This window comes from Pungitius pungitius, chromosome 15, assembly GCF_949316345.1.
Source record: "Pungitius pungitius chromosome 15, fPunPun2.1, whole genome shotgun sequence".
Classification (NCBI taxonomy): Eukaryota; Metazoa; Chordata; class Actinopteri; order Perciformes; family Gasterosteidae; genus Pungitius; species Pungitius pungitius.
In genome coordinates this window covers 7830424-7847393 of record NC_084914.1, presented here as the reverse complement: position 1 = coordinate 7847393, position 16970 = coordinate 7830424, and the positions used below count along the sequence as shown (strand labels likewise).

Below are 16970 nucleotides of genomic sequence, written 5' to 3'. Positions count from 1 at the left end.
ACACAATTGAAGGCGCACACAAAAACAAGCACTTAGACGCAGAGCATGTGGCCAAATAATTCATGTTCCCCCGGCCCAACAGACTAACCCGTCCACACAGCAGGTGTTTTACACATATAATGCCTGCTGAACTTGTAATACCTTATACTATTCAATAACAAACAAAAGACTAAATGATATTTGAATCAAGTACAAAAATCCAGTTAGTTAAGTAAACGTTGCTTCTTAGGCCCCCTATAAAGTTTATCCTTATTGTTTGTACTTGTGTATGTGTGTGAATGTGCGTCATCGACAGAGGTTCCTATTTAAGAGTCAGTGTAGTTCTGAGGTTTGACAGAAACAAACTTACTTCCTCAAATTGCATTGCAACTAATGGAAGATGGCTCCTCAAGCCAATGTTTTAACCTATTGTATAACTAATAATATTCATGTGCATCTATCATTTTATTGGAATATACAAGAGGCCCTCCTGATGCTTATCATTGGACATATTCAACCATTTATACAAACAGTGGCCATGACTCCTTAAAGACAATATACGTTGTGATAAGAAACAAACACTTCACTGACCAACATTCAATATTTCTTCAGATTATTGACAAACCCAGAGAACTTTTCTGTTAAATGCAAAAAATGGCTTAAACATATTCATGGTGTTAGAGCCATTTAAACAAGATAGAAATAAGTGTATTCAAATGGAATGAAATCCCACGCAGGTCACAATATCATCTGGGTTCATTGTATCGTTTATGTTGTTGCTCTGAGTTGATAGGATTAGCTGAGGGTGTTTGGAAGGATAAACAGCACTTGGGTTTCATCGCAGGGTATTTAATCAGTGTCAGTAATGACTGCAGTCTGTTCTGGCTTCTGATTGGGTTAAGTGTTTAACAAGTTGTGTACTGCAAGACCGCAAATTGCTTATATGTTTACTATCAACATTTTACCAACTGCCAATTACCTTTATTTATATTTCATAGTTAGACAATAACAAGTTTAATCCATTACACTTCCTCTTAAACATCTTCATCTGCTGTTTTGATTCAAAGATAAATGTGTTGTAATAAAACAAAAATAAATTAAAAGAGACGGGGTTGTAAATAATTTGCATTTCTTATTCTACTTGTTTTACTTTTCATTTGTTTCTTTTACTGAATGTTTGTTTGCACCATCCACTCCTCTGCTGTAATTCTGCCCACTGTGGAACTAATAAAGCATCTTATCTTAGTACAACCTGCAATTTGGTGAAGTCGGTTTCAGAAATTATGAGAGGGGAGAGACAAAAATAAAAATAATTTTTAAATCAAAGCAAAAAAATGAGCCACAGCGCACATTCAGACTTCCATCATGCTGATTACATCAAAGTCCTTCACAATACTAACAGCTTAGTTCATCTCCATTAACAACAATGCCTGCGTGTGGCACCAGACCAGAGACTCTCCTGTTATGTTAACATGGGTGATATTACTCTAATTGTAATCCCAGATGCCACATCTGCTGCTCTGTAATCTCTGACTGGCCCTTCAGGACGTGACGTCTGTGGCTAATCGCTACTGACATTTTTGGTCCCTGCAGAAACTGTCATTTAAAAAGAGCCGTGGGCCACTCGCTCAAATCCACTTACTCAAAGTAACTGACTCAAAGTCAACATGCTGTGAGAAAATTTGGCAGAGCAACAATCGGACATACTGTATATATCTTTTGTCCTTTAGCTTTCTATGTCAGATAATTCAATTTCAATGAAGGTCAGGAAAGTCAATTGCGGATGAAAGAGGATTTATCTTAACATGCAAAGCAATAGAAGCAGAAGAGTTATACTTTAGTAGAAAGAGGTACTATACGAATGTCTATAAATGTCTCAGAGCAAAGATCCAGTGGAAAATTGTTTCAAATTCACCACAAAAATGTATTCAGCACCCTAATAGCTCCTAAAATGGATAAACTGCAGCACACAATACATTCATACGATGCATCCTTTGTGCGACATAGCTTCCTTTTGTATATTCGCACCTGGAGTATTGGGTTGTAAAAATCATATGTTGCGATTTGCCGCAGAGCAAAAGGAATAATAAAACAGCTGAAATGTTTTTTTCCTGATGCAATGAAAAGCAATTAACTAACCGCTGTGATCACTCGCCCGTTGCATCGACGTGAATCGTGGATGGACAATCAACGAGGGAGCGTAAAGCAGAATGAGACGGGATTGCACTGAATGTGAAAAAACGCATTTGTGAATGTAACGTGTGCATGTGTGTCTGCGTGTGCGATGCGTGTCGCTTATGAACGACGAGGTGTGTGTTCTAACCGCCACGTCCCTCCACAATCCCCCACAACTGTCAAATAATCCCCTTTCTTCTGCCAATTTTTTTCTGGATTGGACTGGCAGAGATAATCTGGGATTAGGGTGAGCAGTCAGGCCTGGTTGTGCTCCTCATTCATTTAGGGAGGGTGGACATGTTCAACATCCACAGGTCATCTGCTGCAGGTCTCAACATTTCATTACACATCATCTCAGGGCGGAATTTGGGAAGATTTGGGCACTTTGCAAACCAGATTTAACAGCAACGATGAGTTTGTTGGTCGGCTGTTGGGCTGCAGTGGCCTCCATCCACAGTCCGACTCCATCCTGAAGGTAGTCCTGACATACCGGCCAGATATATGTGATTGACAGGCAAGACATCTGTCACGATGTCCCTGTTTGTGTGTTAAATGTTGGATTACATTGTATCTGATGTCAGGAAAGATTATTTTCATTTACCAACTGTTCCATACCAAGTTTTTTCGGGTAATAAATCCAACAAAATCTCCGACTGATGAGACTCCTGTTATCCGTCTTTTGCTTTCCAACACCTCTTCTTTAAAGCCCACGATCAGACACGATCAGAGAAAACTTTTGGCATGAGTTTTGTAGCAGTGTGTTTCAGCAGCTTGTCCCTTTGAGTCCCCAAGAATTCAACAATTGTCTCAATCATCTGTTTCCTCAGAACATGCCTCTTTTTTCAGGCTATCATTTCTTCTATTTCTTCATTTCAAAGGATTCAATTATTGGATCACTATCTGTTGGTGAGAAATGCTGTGTAAGTCTCCCTGAGGCCTAGACAACATTTCTCACCTATGATTACAAGTGTAATGTGAAGGCAGAAGATGTTCTTATGCCTTGTTATTGGGATTCTGGAGCCAAACATGTCTCATTAGAAATCCTCAAGTTCCTTAAAATACCTTTCAGTCACCATCTTAGAGGTTATTTTATATCTTATTCTATATATCACTCACACACACACACACACGAACGCACGCACACACACACACCCGCACACACACACACACACACACACACATACTTTCACGCATGCGCTGTGCATATATCTACCAAAAGACTTTGCCCCCTTCCTGGAGTCGTATTTAATTTGTTCTCATAATTATTTTTGTTGATCAGAAACATTTAATTTATGCAAAATATGTAAAGAAATAACAGACCAGGAAGGAGGCAAATGCTTTTATTCATTTAACTTAATACTACATCATCATAATTACCTAGTCTCATCTATTTTACTTCATTTTGTGCTATTAAAATTGTATTCTTAACCGCAGAATTTAGTTTATTGGGTTGTATTCAAATTTGAATCCTTTTGTCATTCAAACTTTATCTTTATCACTTGCAAAGCCCTATAAAGATCATTTGATGTGTTTGAAATGTGCCTTGGGAACTAAGTCTGATCGAGGATTGATTGATCAACATTATGATACATTTATTTTTCAGTTTTCTATTGTGGTTAAACATTTTTACAATAGTCTTCTTGCTGCAACTAACAACCACCTGCTGTCACTGTGTTCAGACAAACCTTGTTTTCTCTTTTCAAAAAGCAGTGGAAATCTTTGTTTTCCCTTACTTCTCTGGTGCTTTATGTTCGTTAATTAGAGCCCGGGACTCGAACAAATGACGCAAAGCCTTTTCACGCGGGGGCGGGCATCTGATGACGTCGTGGCACTGCATTTCACCCTCAGAAAAATAGATTAAAACTATTTTGTCTGTTCGCTAGATGAAAAATGAGAGAGGACATTCATTACAGTAATGCCTTATTCCTACCTTACTCTGCCTTTTAAACACTAAATGCTATTTAGTATGACGCAAACCATAACCCAAATGCAGTGTTTTGTACTGTGCTAGTTGATGTTATTTGACATTTTGTTAAATGTGTGTCATACTAATATATCAGCTCACTTATTGTAAAGGCGACTGAACTCTGAATGTTGCTATTGATAGAAGGAGTTACTGACCATGAATGTGTGTGTTTGTGTGTGTGTGTGTGTCTTTTTCTAGATAAAGAGAGAGAGAGAGACAGAGACGGGGACAGAGAGAGAGAGAAAGAAAGAAAGAGAGAGAGCGAGCGCAAACGAGCTCCAGTTTTCTTCAGACTCCAAATTAGCGCCACCGTCCTGCTGCTTGTCCGATTCCTGAAGAGACCACAGAGCCCTTCTGACAGGTGCATTCTTCTCCATCACCTCGATCTCCAGACCACCAGTTGCTCCTCCTTGCATCCCGGGTGTGCAGCATGAGCGCCGCGTGCAGCAGCTACCGCGGCGCGGACGGAGAGCTCGTGGAGGGCTTCTCGTGCCCCAGACCGGGCAATGCCATCGCTGCTCTGTTCTGCTGCGGATTCAATGACGTCAAGTATTGCTGCGATGATCCCAACAGCTTTTTCCCCTATGAGTACGGATACATGTGGTGGCTGAGGTGAGGGCAATTTGCAACCTAATGTACCCATCTAGTTCGTGGCATTCGACTTATTTTGTCATTTCTACATTTTTAGATAATCCGAAGCTGTTGGACACTGACAATCTGTCCTAATAAACAGATGAGCGGTCCGCTGTGTGTGCTGTTAACATTAAGTGTAATGTGTCAGCAGCTGCAGCACCTGTTGTGAGCCCCGCCTGCGCGCTCTGTTGTGATTAAGCTGGACACTAAATCCTTTCAAAGCCTTATCTTAATAAAGGATCAGTTACTCCGTACGTATTTGATTAATGTCATTTGTGGATTAAATAGAGCACGTATGAAGTTGCCATCATGATTACAGTTGTCTATTTTTATATTTGCAGAGTCAATTTGGTTTCTTTTGCTACTCTACTTTTCCATCCACGTCACCTGTCCTCTCCTCTCATTTTCCTTTCCTCTCTTCTCTCCTTGTCCTATATTCTTCTGCTCTCTTTTGGTCTCTTCCTTTCTCTCCATCCCTGTTCCTTCCACCTTCTCTTCTCTCTTCATTGCCCCCCCCCCCCCCCTTTGTCTCCTATTTGCCTTTCCTCTATCCTCTTTCCTCATCTCCCTCTTCTCCTCTCTCCTCGTCTCCTCTCCCATTAGTGTCGGTGCTCTGGTTGGTCTATCCATTGCAGCGGTGGTCCTTCTTGCCTTCCTCATCACCGTATGCGTCCTCTGCTACCTCTTTATTGCAACCAAGCCGAGGCCTCTTGACAACGGCCTACCGCTCAGAGCGCCAGGTAGGTGCACGCTCGTCTATAACTTCTATAGCTACATTCAATTCAGTTCAAAATGCAATATTTGGAATACATGGCATTTCAATCAAACGTGTTCTTGCTGAGTGCAAAAAACATATGCTGTGCAATTGGGACGCTTGGTGCGATCGTCTTTTTTTTTTTTTTTTCAGCAGCAGGAAATCCGAGCGAGGGTTGCAGTGCTGTGAGAGCGACCTGTGCATCCGGTCCGCAGGGATTCAGAAAGCACTTCCTGAGCAGAAAGTTGGATTGTGATAACCAGCCGCCGGATCCTGAGATCCTGTTCCAGAGGTGTTTCACAACTCCAGCCATGAAAGAGGGAAATCCTTAATAGGCCGCTGAAGACGTGGTGCTGTCGCACCGGAGATCCAGGACGGTCAGGGGAATCTGGAGGGGGGGGGGGGGGGGGGGGCTATGTTGACACAGCGCTGCTTGGACAAATGGAGGAGAAGTAGCAGAAACCACATTAACTAACACTAAATATTCTCTCCTCCTCATGACTGTGCAGCAGTTTGCAAGAAGTGGGAGGAAATTACAGTAATTATCTCCCTATCTTGGAAGACAAAGGGCTGCATTAGTGCAACTGGAGGGCATAATGTTTTTTTTTCAGTTTTAAACAGTACAGTTTCATGTGTATCTATAACAAGGCTGAGGATGCGAATAATAACAAGAAAAAGAGCCTGACACAATCAGAACAACAGAGTCTAAAAGTCAGGGTGCACCCTGGTGGAGTAGGGTGCTGTAAACTGAATGCCAAATCTACAACATTTTACTCAGGAACTCAGGCTCTTATTATCAGAGCTTGTTTCTCAAATTCTTTATTGGGTGTGTATTTGCATATGGGGAGGAAAGTTGTTTTTAGGGAATGTTTACTACTTCTCCATCCAAACACACCTCATGGTTAATTGTGGTATTGCACTGTGTAACTTGTAATGACATTTTCGCTTTTGTCTGCGGAACTCTTATTGCTTAACAGTGTTACTTAAAAGGCAAACATAGAGATCACAAAGCTGCCTATACGTGAGCCCACTATTCTACAGATCTATTGGAGAGTAAATTCCTTCTCGACACTTTCAAGTGGCCTTTTTTTTCTCCAAGAGTAGCTTAAGCGTTTATAAATCCATACAAAACGTCATGTCCTGTATTTGAAAATGCACTTCGCCCTGTTTAATTATTGTGGTAAAACTCATCAACGTCAGTGTCAACACATTTTCTTTTTACAAAACTGTTTTACAAAATATCATCTGGCATATTATATTATAAGTCAGAACGGATTCCATTTGTGTGATTGATTCAGTCGTACCTATCAGCACCAACCTGAGCTCAGTAATCGACTGCAGCCTGCACACATATTATATTTCAATTGGGGTATAGGATGTGCACCTATACCCCAATATGTGCTATCTACATGTAACCATAGAAACGCATAATGGTTACTAAAGTAAAGTATGTGCATACTGTCACTATTCTGCAAATAATTCATCCTTTTTTAAATAATTTCCTGATCTGAAGGTTTCTCTACTTTGCTTGATTTTTTTAATTAAAAACATGCAGCTGAGCACCTGTGTTAAGGACGGCTTTTATCTGTCTCGATTATGTTAATAAAAATAGTTAAATAGTTAAAAAGGAAGCGATTAGCTGGGCCAGTGAGACTGAATGTCAAATTTGTCTCTGTTTTTTGTTTCTTCACCTTTCTCTGCAGAAAGCCAGAGCTTTGGAAAACCAGCAGGGGGTTGTTTGTGAATGATGTGAACTAGTAAGAAGATTGTTACAAAGTATGAAAATGACAACGAAATAGTTTGGATCACGGTCTAAACTTGCTTGCATTATTTTCTAGGGGGAGGCGACGTTTCAAGAAAAACAACTTTCATTCTGTACTCATTTGGTACTCTGTAAATGTACATGTGGTTACCTGGCTGCAATCTGTAATCCAGAAAGAACACTATTATGCACTAAAATGTAAATTGTATTTCTGAAATAGAGACACCATCAATTGTGCTTTTAACCTAGGGAAATATGCATTTTTAATAATCTATGTTACGGTCTGAGATGAGAACTGTCATATGAAAAGTTGCGATTAAAGCTTAATTATACTACATTACTATGCATTAAGCTCGTTACAGGGCAGGACTAGGAGCCGGCCACTTAACCTGGTGGTGTTTTAATTTAAGCAATATAAGCGTGCGAAATCTCCAAACTGTCCATTGCTACACCGATTGAATTTGAGGACTAAAGTCTAAGACCAGAAATACACGGATAGTGACGGTCACCATAAAAACAACACAGCACAGTATGAGGCAGGTCTTTGCAGAGCGGGCAATGCAGATTAAACATTGCTTTTTCTAGTTATTAGTAATGATGATTTTCATTCTTGACACAACTGCTGTGTCCATCAGCACTTATAAACCGGTTATAACAAGATCTTTCAAATAACAATGAAATCTGTATAAAATGATCAAATTCCCACACAGGCGGGTGTTTTTTTATTGCAAAATGAAAAAAATGATGCTGGATATAATGTCTTAAACTTTAAACATCATTGTGATTGTTAAGTACTATGTAGTGAGTTATTTAAAAATGTGATTGGGGCGGAATGGCAAATTAACTCATCGTACGCAATTGAAGGATCTGACACTGATCAAATTAGTAAAAGCAAAGTGAAGATTGTAAAAAGTGTTGCTTTGCTTTTTGCAGAGGAAACGTTTCTCTATGAGGGTCTGCAGCCAGCTGACTGGGGACATACATTTTGAAAGGAGGGTGTCCATTTACAACTTTTTCAATCATCAGAGGCAGTCTGGTCTGAAAAGGATCTGGAATGAATGAAGGGAAGATACGTGATGAAATATTTTGTTTCTAGCTGAGGGCTTTTTGCCCGGACAGGCCTGGCAACACAACTAGTAACCACAATTAATGGTGCTCTGGTTTCAGATGTCTAACAGGTGATTATAGTGACACTATCTGGCATCGGGGCACAGGTGCAACACCGATACCAATTTAGAATTAATATCTCCATGTCGCTGAATTTTACTTGTAGTGAAAGATCTCTTTTTTGAAAGAGTGAATTACATTCACGGCTGTGAAAAAAGGATTTGGGAGGCGAGATGAAGGAAAAACATAATAAAGTTACTCATTAACGTCTTTGTCTTAAGGGCATGTTACAGGCAGGCAGGTATTATGGTCTGTTCAGCAACCTTTGCTCAGTAAGTCCCCTGATATTTTCAGAAGAGGAAGACAAAAGCCATTAAGTCAGGACGACGTTACTCGGTTGAGCCGCTCTTTAGGTTGTGGTATTGTGATACAGGTAAGTCATTTGTGTGTGTGTGTGTGTGTTTATATGTGTGTTGTTGTTTTAGATTGTGTAAATTGACAGTGAGTGAGTCCTTCTGTGATGTCGTTGAGACATTATTGTGTCTTTATTTTAACCGAAACTGAAAAATCAGCTCCTTCAAATCATGTGACAATTCCTGTTTGAAAGAGTAATTGCTGAATACAGCGATTGACGTTGTTGTTGATTTGCTTGATGACATCACCTGCTCATGGATTCTGGAGCTTTTTTTTAAAACTCCTGCTCTTGTGGTGATATTTCAGGGTTATGATTTTCCCAAAACTAAGGGTTTCAAATCAGTGACGGTAAAGTCAACAATGACGGTGCATCATCATGTAGGTCGAACCACTGCTGCCTGCTGCCCATTTCTAAAAAGTTGGGAGGTAAATTTAACAAAACAAACTAGAACCTTTTTCCTTCTTAAGCTCTCAGCAGAGAAACCAAGTCGGCTTGCTACATCTGAAAAAAGAAACATAGGGATTTACACCTCGCATTTGCGTTATAATCTTTTAAGCAGGCGTTTGGGCAATAAACCCATGAAACTAATATCAGTATTTTGTAATATGTGGTTGTTTTAATTGGACTTATTTACAGATCTACAAACAGCATCATAATATTTCCACCCTCTTCGCTCATGGACTAATTTGCTGTTAAAAGAACAGCGTGTCCAAAATATCACACAAATCAACCACTGACATATTAGAAGGTGAACTCTTAATAAATTAATACCTCGGATTTCCTTGCACTGTTATTTATGCTGTTACTCAATAATCTCCAAAATTGAAAATGTTTGGCCTCCCCTGATGTAGATGGTGAATAAATTCTAATCAAATCTTCTAAATCAAATGTATTAAACAGTGTAAATTGAATCAATCTCACAAAAGGAAAAGACAGCAACTAACTAACTAATTAATTAATATAAATAAAAACTAACTAATATAAATCTCAACTTTTTCAATGAAATCAATCAGGTTGTGCTTTAAGCGTAAAACTCATTTAAATTAATTTAAAGTCTGTCTTAAAACAATGGTGGTCACCAAAAGAATTGTCTCTGATTGTTCATTTTCTCCAAATTTGCTGTAAAAATAAATGTTTTTGCATTTCCCTACATCATGTTTGCTGATCTTAGGGTTAACATCATGATGATTTGATTTTCCCCTCAGGAGACGGAGATGTGCCGGTGGAGCCGCATCCTCTTCGTGGAGTTTTTCCTTTGTGGAGCTTTTATCAGAGAAGCACATCAGGCTTTCGCAGCAGATGTTGGGGAAAACAAAAGCACTATAACAGGTTCTCCGATGGAATTAGATCACACCAGCAGTAATGATTCTGCCATTAAAAGTAAGTAACACACTTTACAACCAGGTGTGCTGAAGGAACTCTGCACTCTATAACACCCTCAATGACAGGAAAACCACGTGAATGCTCTTTTGCTGACATCTCTGTCTTCATAGCTTCATGACGCAATAAAGTCTTTTTTTTTACTGCTGTGTACCGAGGGGTAGACGATCCAGACGGGAGCCGAAATTTGGCGGAGTGGTCGTATCTGGCCGCGGGACTGGGCACGCTCCTCGCCATGTCCCTCTTCATCGTGATGGTGGTCAAGTTTCGTCTCTTCCATCGCTTCTTGGCCAGCTACAGACACTCGCTGCTGCAGGAGGCCGACGGGGTCAGCCAGTACGGCCAGGACGAGCCGCCCTTTCCCAACAGCGTGCTGGGCAGAATGGGCGTGGCCGCAGGCACTCACAGAGAGCTAGATGACGACGACGATGGCTTCATCGAGGATAACTACATCCAGGCCAGTGAGAAAGAAAGGGCAGAGAGGGAGAGAGGCAAAGAGGAGGAGGAGGAGGAGGAGGAGGAGGAGGAGGAAGACAGCGACGATGATCTTCAGTTCACTATAGGGTGATTAGATTAAAGGGGATTTTAGATTGACAGAAAGGCTTTGATTTCAAATTCTTATGGTTGTTGACTTGTGAAATTAAGCACTGTATACATGGCATCCCTTCGACCTTCCATGTAAATATACATGAACGGTTAAGAGTAAGTTCCGTTGAAGAAACTTCACGTTTAAAAGGAGCCGCTAGTCCAGAGTCTGAAGTCAGGACAATGATTCACAAACGCGCACAGTTAAGATGAGAGTTGTTGACGTATGCTGCTTGTTTTTGACTTCATTTGACTGCAGGATCACAGCTGTAGCTGCTCTGAGGCTCGTTACAGAGTAACAGAATCAGTGAATGAACAGAAGGGATTATCTGATTCAGGTTAAACTTTTTGACTTTACTTCTTCATCAGACTTCTTGTTTGCCTTTTGTTGTGTTTATTCTCACAAAGATACATTTTTTCCATTTTTGTAGTCTAAGCTAATGGTACTTTTTTTAATAAGTAAAATGTTCATTTTCAAGTGTTTGTTGATTTTATTTGAGTGCAAATCGGCAATAAAGTTGAAACTCATAATATCGTTCTTAGTCTGAATGTCTAGAAAGTTACTCGTTTCAGCTCAAAAGTGCCCACACTGTGTTGGCCATGTGTGTCGTGTGAAACGTATACATGTGCATTTTGATCTGTAGACTGAAATCATTTAATTGTTGGAATGCAGTGATCCAAGTATTGTTCTTCGAATCTTTATTCAACGTATTATATTTCTTCCGCGCCCCCTTTCAACTCCTTCACACTTTCAGCTATTTAAACCATTCAAATATTAAAATGTTCAGCTCAGGGGTGCTGTGACTTTTCAGATTTCTAGTTCTTATAGTTGAATTTAAATGAATTAAAATGAACTTTTTTGTTTTCAAATCCTCTTCGCCAATCTTTCAGCTAGAGACACCATTTAAACTTTAAAATGTTGACACAAGTCTTAACAATTATACAAAAAAAACAGCTTGTTGATATCTGTTATACCTTTTTCCTAATCACTAATTATGTTTCCTTAGTTTTTGGGTCGGTTGTGTCTGCCATTAGTGACCAGCTGGTTCGTTTGTGAGCGCTAGCTAAGTGTTCGATGGCCATAAAGAGCGTAGCTCAGGAGTCATCCACTGTGCAGGGACGTGTAGGTTTAACCGTGGTTAGCTAACGGCACATATGGTACCATTCAGTGATGCTCTGAAATTAAATGAAAAGGTTTGAAGTGCTCGTCCACCTTGAATCAGACGTCCAAATAATGCATGTACAACATCATTAACAAAATCTATTTTGAACAGTTACCTTAGGTTAGGAAAACCAGACTTATTGGGCCTTTCATTTCAACCATAATTATTCAGATGTATCAAAATTGTGTTAAAAGTAAAAAACATAGAAGAGGTTTGTGAAGTTATTGCTGGAAATATACAAAGCAGCAATCTGTCTTTCATTTGCAAACTCTTTGCTTGATGTTTAGCAGTAGTCCCCTTTATGCAAATGAAAAGACTGCACAGACTCCCAAATAGCTGTGGAGCACAACACTAATTACCATCTCCTAAAATCAACGTGTTTTACATTTTTCACAGCTGCTAGAGAAATTTCAAACAAAACGTTTAATTTCACAGACCTCTTTGATACTTTTCCTCTGGGGGAAAAAGCTCATTTATTTCGTTCAGATAAGGCTGGTCCTGCTGGAGGAGGTCTCCCTCATGGCCTGACTCATCTGTCCTTCAGAGACACTGAACACCCTGACAGTTCGTCCCCCCGGCCTCCTCGCTCTGCTCATTCTCAGCGCCACCCGCCTCCTCTGCTCCCTTCTTCTTTTAAAGTAGAGGATGGCGGCGTAGCCCGCTACAGCCAGAGACATGCCTGCCCCGGCGGCCATCAGCACCAGGCTGGACACCAACATCTCCTCGCCGTCGCGACCCTGACTGCCGATCGTGGCCACGCAGAGCAGCACCGCGCCGCAGAGCGTCACCGCCAGCCCCACGGCCAACATCAGCGCCGGGTCGGCCCTGCCGCCGCTCTTCAGCTGGTCGATGCGATGCCGGCTGCGCACGCAGTTCATGTCCTGGACGGCAGAGCTTAGAAGCTGCTTGAGCAGAACCGCCAGGGCTAAGAGGCAGAGGGTGGTCCCCACGCCGAGGCGCCACTCCCCGGACAGGCTGTCGGTGGTGGAGAGGAGGCCCACGCCGCCGAGGCCCAGGCCCAGTACGAGGGCCACAGAGGCGCAGTAGCACAACAGGGAGCGGCGTGGCTCTCGGAACCACCACAGCTCCACTTGGTCCTCCAGGACGCGGCGCTGCATGCGGGTGGGGTTCAGCTGGAGACCTGACGGGTGACGGATGGCGTGGCGGGGCTGGTAGAAGGTCTGCATTGTCGAGCGTGGCGGTGGTCACAGCTCAGCCCGCCAAAACCAGACTGACACCGAAGACTGTGTGATCTCTCCTCCTGTGAAAACTCCCTCCACGTTGTGCGCGTGTCAGATCCTGCGGTCCATCTCTGCATTCCATCACAGTCTCAGAAAAATCCCAATACTTGGTTTTCAAAGATCCATCAATTGATGTTTCTTTGGTGGTGTTTGACGTAGAAATGCTCCGGGCTTCAATTAAGGATTCCCAATGGTTGAAGAATGAACTTTGCTCAAGCGATGGTCTGGTAAGACACTCTTCTCCGAGTTAAATGCTAGAATTATCTTGGCTTCATGCTGGAGACAGAAAAACAGTTAAGACCCCAGCCGCAGAGAAGCAGGGAATCCCGCCGTCGGCCTCGCTGTAAGAAGCAGAGAAGCGATGATGGCGTTGGCATCCCGGGCCGGGGCATTGCGAAAGTGGCCCGTCCACGTGTCCCCTCGTGATCGCCACGGTGACTGTAACAGCGTCACAAATTGCCAATCTGTGCTGCTTCACATTCTCTCTCCCGCAGTGCCAGGCAGAACAGGACACCCCCCCCACCCCACCCAGCCCGCACCAACACACGGGAAGGAAGACAGGTCACAATAGCAGTGATGGATCATGGGTTGGACAGAGATTGGCGACATTGTCCTTCCATTCCCCCACGTAGACAATGGGCTGACCCGCGGACACAATGACTGCGCTGCAGGAGGCGGGCGGTGGGGTGTGTGTGTGTGTGTGTGTGTGTGTGAGCTGTGGACTGGTGTTGCGTTTGCTGTTGTGGACGGCTGAGTGATGTCAGCGACTCGTGATAATGGTGTTTCTGTGATCCCGGCGATAGCGTCATCCACACACTGTGTTGAGCCTCTGAGATAGGCCACAGTGAACGCTGCATGTCCTCAACGAGACGCTCACAGGCCTGCTCAACTGTGTCTCCCAGTACGCTGTAGGGCTTCTCTCGTATGTCGTATGTCGTATCGATTGTTGAGGCCATTTTGTAATAGTGGGGTTATGTGAAAACATTGAAAAGAAATAATAAAACCGCCAAGCTGAAGAAATATTTTCCAAATGATTTGCAATTTTGGAAACTTTTTTGCTTTCTGGATGAGAGTTGGATGAAAGGATTGATACCACTCTCATATTTGTCAATGGCAAGTTGTGGATTTACGGAAATTTAAGCACCAGATTATTCCTTGGCAACCACAATAAGCACCAGGAAGTCACTGCGCCAAGTCCAGAAATAGCTGACCCACATGTTACAGTTTTTATTAACCAGTGAATAGAGCCAGGATGGTAAATAGTTGTTTATTCTTTAACACTGCTATAACTCATCTTCATCTTCTCAGATGAAGCCAAGTTGTTACATTTTTTATATACTGTATAACAATGGTAATCTGACTCTTCAACCACGGATACAACTAAAATAAAATATTTCCATTTGTTTTTGTTTATCATTTTATAATTTTAAATCTTATATATTATTTTTCTCCAGTATTTCATCCAGACATCATGGAATATCTTTGTGCCCTAATGTATGCGTTTCCTTATTTATTTTAAACCATCATTTGTTTCAACGACCAGTCTATGAAGGATTTCAGGCTTTGTTGGGTGGGTGAAGTCGAGTCTATTCCGCAATTTATTTAGCTCATGTACTATTTCCTTTTTTACAGGAAAGGAAATGAGTGAATTGAATGGCGGTTACTGTGACCCCTATCCACCACAAGGTGGCAACAGTAACAATGTTATTTTGACCCCATTAGTAATGTGCACTGAAGTCAAGATATGATTGTAAATCACATGAAATTACTCCTATTTGTGATTCTTACGAGTTACCCCTTCGCTGCACCATCAGTTGCTAGGTAACTCCAACAGTAAAGAGCATGTTTGCTGCCTGTTGCATTCTGGAAGGGACTCCAGGAGAAAATGAATGGACAAATGTTTATTACAGATGTGTTTGGACACCAGTTTCTTTTTTTATTTATTGTCTTTGTGTAATCGTCGAGTCTCCAAGCATCTGGACTATTGATTTAAAAAAGGACAATGCAGTGCACTCTTGAAACTCCATAAAGATTAAAGACGTCATACCAGGGCCGGGTCTAGACAGGCATGTATGAGGGGGCAGCCACAAATCTTGAGGGGGAATTGTGCTCCAGCACCTTTTACCATGTCTAATTTAGGGATTTAGTTTGAGGGGGCACAACATTTATTTGAGGGGGCCAGGCCCCCTCTTGCCCCTGCCTAGACCCGGCCCTGCGTCATACTGCTTCATTATATCCATACAGAATATAGATCAACAAAAATGGGAAATATGTAAATGTGCTTCAAAAGTTGATCGAAAGACACATGTTTGTGGAGTACAAAACGATGTAGCCTATATATTTAATTGGGGAAGGTATCTAATATATTTAAATTAATAAATGCAAACTCTCCCCTTAATATTACCCAAAAGGTACAGTTATTTAAACATCAGTATTGCTATAGAAATAAGGGGTTAAGGGTTGGTGATGACTAGATCAACCTGTAGAGGGCAGCAGCCTCCTAGTTTGGACTGCAACCTATAAAGCTGTACAGTGCACGTAGAACTGAATGCTGGAGTTAAAAAAGGAAATTAACCTAAATGTGGTAGAAGGTAGAAGTGGAGTAGAAGCATAACTTAAAGATTGTTCAAATGGATCTTTCCATGTCACTTATTTAAGAAGCCATACACAATAAAATATATTTTCTCATATTGTTCCTAAATGAGTGAAATAGATTTCCTTCCCCAAAGAAGTGCATGTTTTTAGGTTGAGTAAAAACAGAATCCTCCAAAAACCTGCAGCAGTTTGCTCTTTGCTTTCTGACAAACTGGTGTCCATGAATGTCTCATATGAGCAACATCGTCCTCAACCAGACAGGATGAACTAATCTTATAGCAGCAGACCTGGGTTAGACAAGTTAGTTTCCCCTCAAACAGCTAGTGATAGAGGAAACAAACTCAGCTCTCTCATCTCTCAAAAGCAGCGGTTGAGTTGTTCTCGAACAAAGTACACAGACCTAATTGCTCCAGTGCTTAGAGGCCATGGGTGGGTAGCTGCTCTGTAACTGCAGCTGTGTATGGAAAGAGGAGAACAGCTGCTTGTGAGGAAACAGACTGCACGCTCAGCAAATGTTCCCTAAAGGTTAATCAAATAATGTGGCCAGAATAGAAGTCACAGTATTTCCTGCAAAGCCGCCCGCGTGTAAAAGGAGCCGCTGATTTGCGTGATTGATGTGACTCTGCGTGAGCAGCCTCTCTGGAATCCAGAATGTGGAAATGGTGGCACATCAGCCAGACCGGATAGTGTGACAAATGGAGAGGACTCGCTGCCAATTTCTGAGGCCGGTGACAAGATTGACACACAAACACCGTCGAACCCTACCAATCCGGCATTTTCTCATAGCTTTAGTTTATCAAGATGTCACTCACGCTGCTGATGTGTCACTCAGGGACCTCATATCAGTAATGTCTTTGATCTGTAAAAAAAAGCCTCGAGTGATGAGGGATTTTGATGTGACGTGCATATTCCTCCTGCAGTGCATCATTTTGCCAGGAAGTAGACAGCTATTGAATTCCATGTCTCACGCAACCACTAACAGTTAATAATATCGAAATTATTGAAGGTTTGGTGGCCAATCCCGTCGAGGTGGCGCTCTCTTGACTCTTCTTCTTGTGGCAGGTTGACACGTGGTTTTGAGGAGCTCTATAACTATCGGACGAGTGGCCTTGATCACAGTTGCACTCGTTTACGTTTCCTTCTGGATAGATTGAGACAGCGTTGATGATCCTGGGCCCTCAAAGGCTAGTGCATCAAGCCATATTATCAAATTTG

The 16970-nt window shown here is 41.9% G+C and overlaps 2 protein-coding genes across 4 annotated transcripts; one reads left to right on the top strand and one right to left on the bottom strand.

Annotated features, from left to right (window-relative positions):
* Positions 1 to 4475: 4475 nt before the first annotated feature.
* On the top strand, positions 4476 to 5901 carry LOC119209658 (protein shisa-like-2A). 2 transcript variants are annotated; one of them, XM_037459111.2, is made up of 3 exons: positions 4476 to 4732; positions 5357 to 5493; positions 5664 to 5901. In XM_037459111.2, exons 1-3 carry the CDS (start codon positions 4551 to 4553, stop codon positions 5837 to 5839), a joined length of 495 nt encoding a protein of 164 aa, XP_037315008.1. In that variant the 5' UTR covers positions 4476 to 4550; the 3' UTR covers positions 5840 to 5901. The 2 variants fall into 2 exon arrangements, with proteins under 2 accessions (XP_037315008.1, XP_037315007.1); XM_037459110.2 differs by having other exon boundaries at positions 5661 to 5901.
* A 4597-nt stretch (positions 5902 to 10498) lies between these two features.
* On the bottom strand, positions 10499 to 13668 carry tmem125b (transmembrane protein 125b). 2 transcript variants are annotated; one of them, XM_037459109.2, is made up of 2 exons: positions 12357 to 13668; positions 10499 to 10618 (listed from the first exon to the last, which is right to left on the bottom strand). In XM_037459109.2, exon 1 carries the CDS (start codon positions 13104 to 13106, stop codon positions 12402 to 12404), a length of 705 nt encoding a protein of 234 aa, XP_037315006.2. In that variant the 5' UTR covers positions 13107 to 13668; the 3' UTR covers positions 10499 to 10618; positions 12357 to 12401. The 2 variants fall into 2 exon arrangements, with proteins under 2 accessions (XP_037315006.2, XP_062413759.1); XM_062557775.1 differs by having other exon boundaries at positions 10600 to 10728.
* Between the last annotated feature and the right edge of the window lie 3302 nt (positions 13669 to 16970).

Coding starts and splice junctions, on each gene's coding strand:
- tmem125b (XM_037459109.2), bottom strand. CDS start 13,106: ATGCAGACCTTCTACCAGCCCCGCCACGCCATCCGTCACCCGTCAGGT.
- LOC119209658 (XM_037459110.2), top strand. CDS start 4,551: ATGAGCGCCGCGTGCAGCAGCTACCGCGGCGCGGACGGAGAGCTCGTG. Junction 4,733..5,356: donor GGATACATGTGGTGGCTGAG/GTGAGGGCAATT, acceptor CTCTCCCATTAG/TGTCGGTGCTCTGGTTGGTC. Junction 5,494..5,660: donor CCTACCGCTCAGAGCGCCAG/GTAGGTGCACGC, acceptor TTTTTTTTTCAG/CAGCAGGAAATCCGAGCGAG.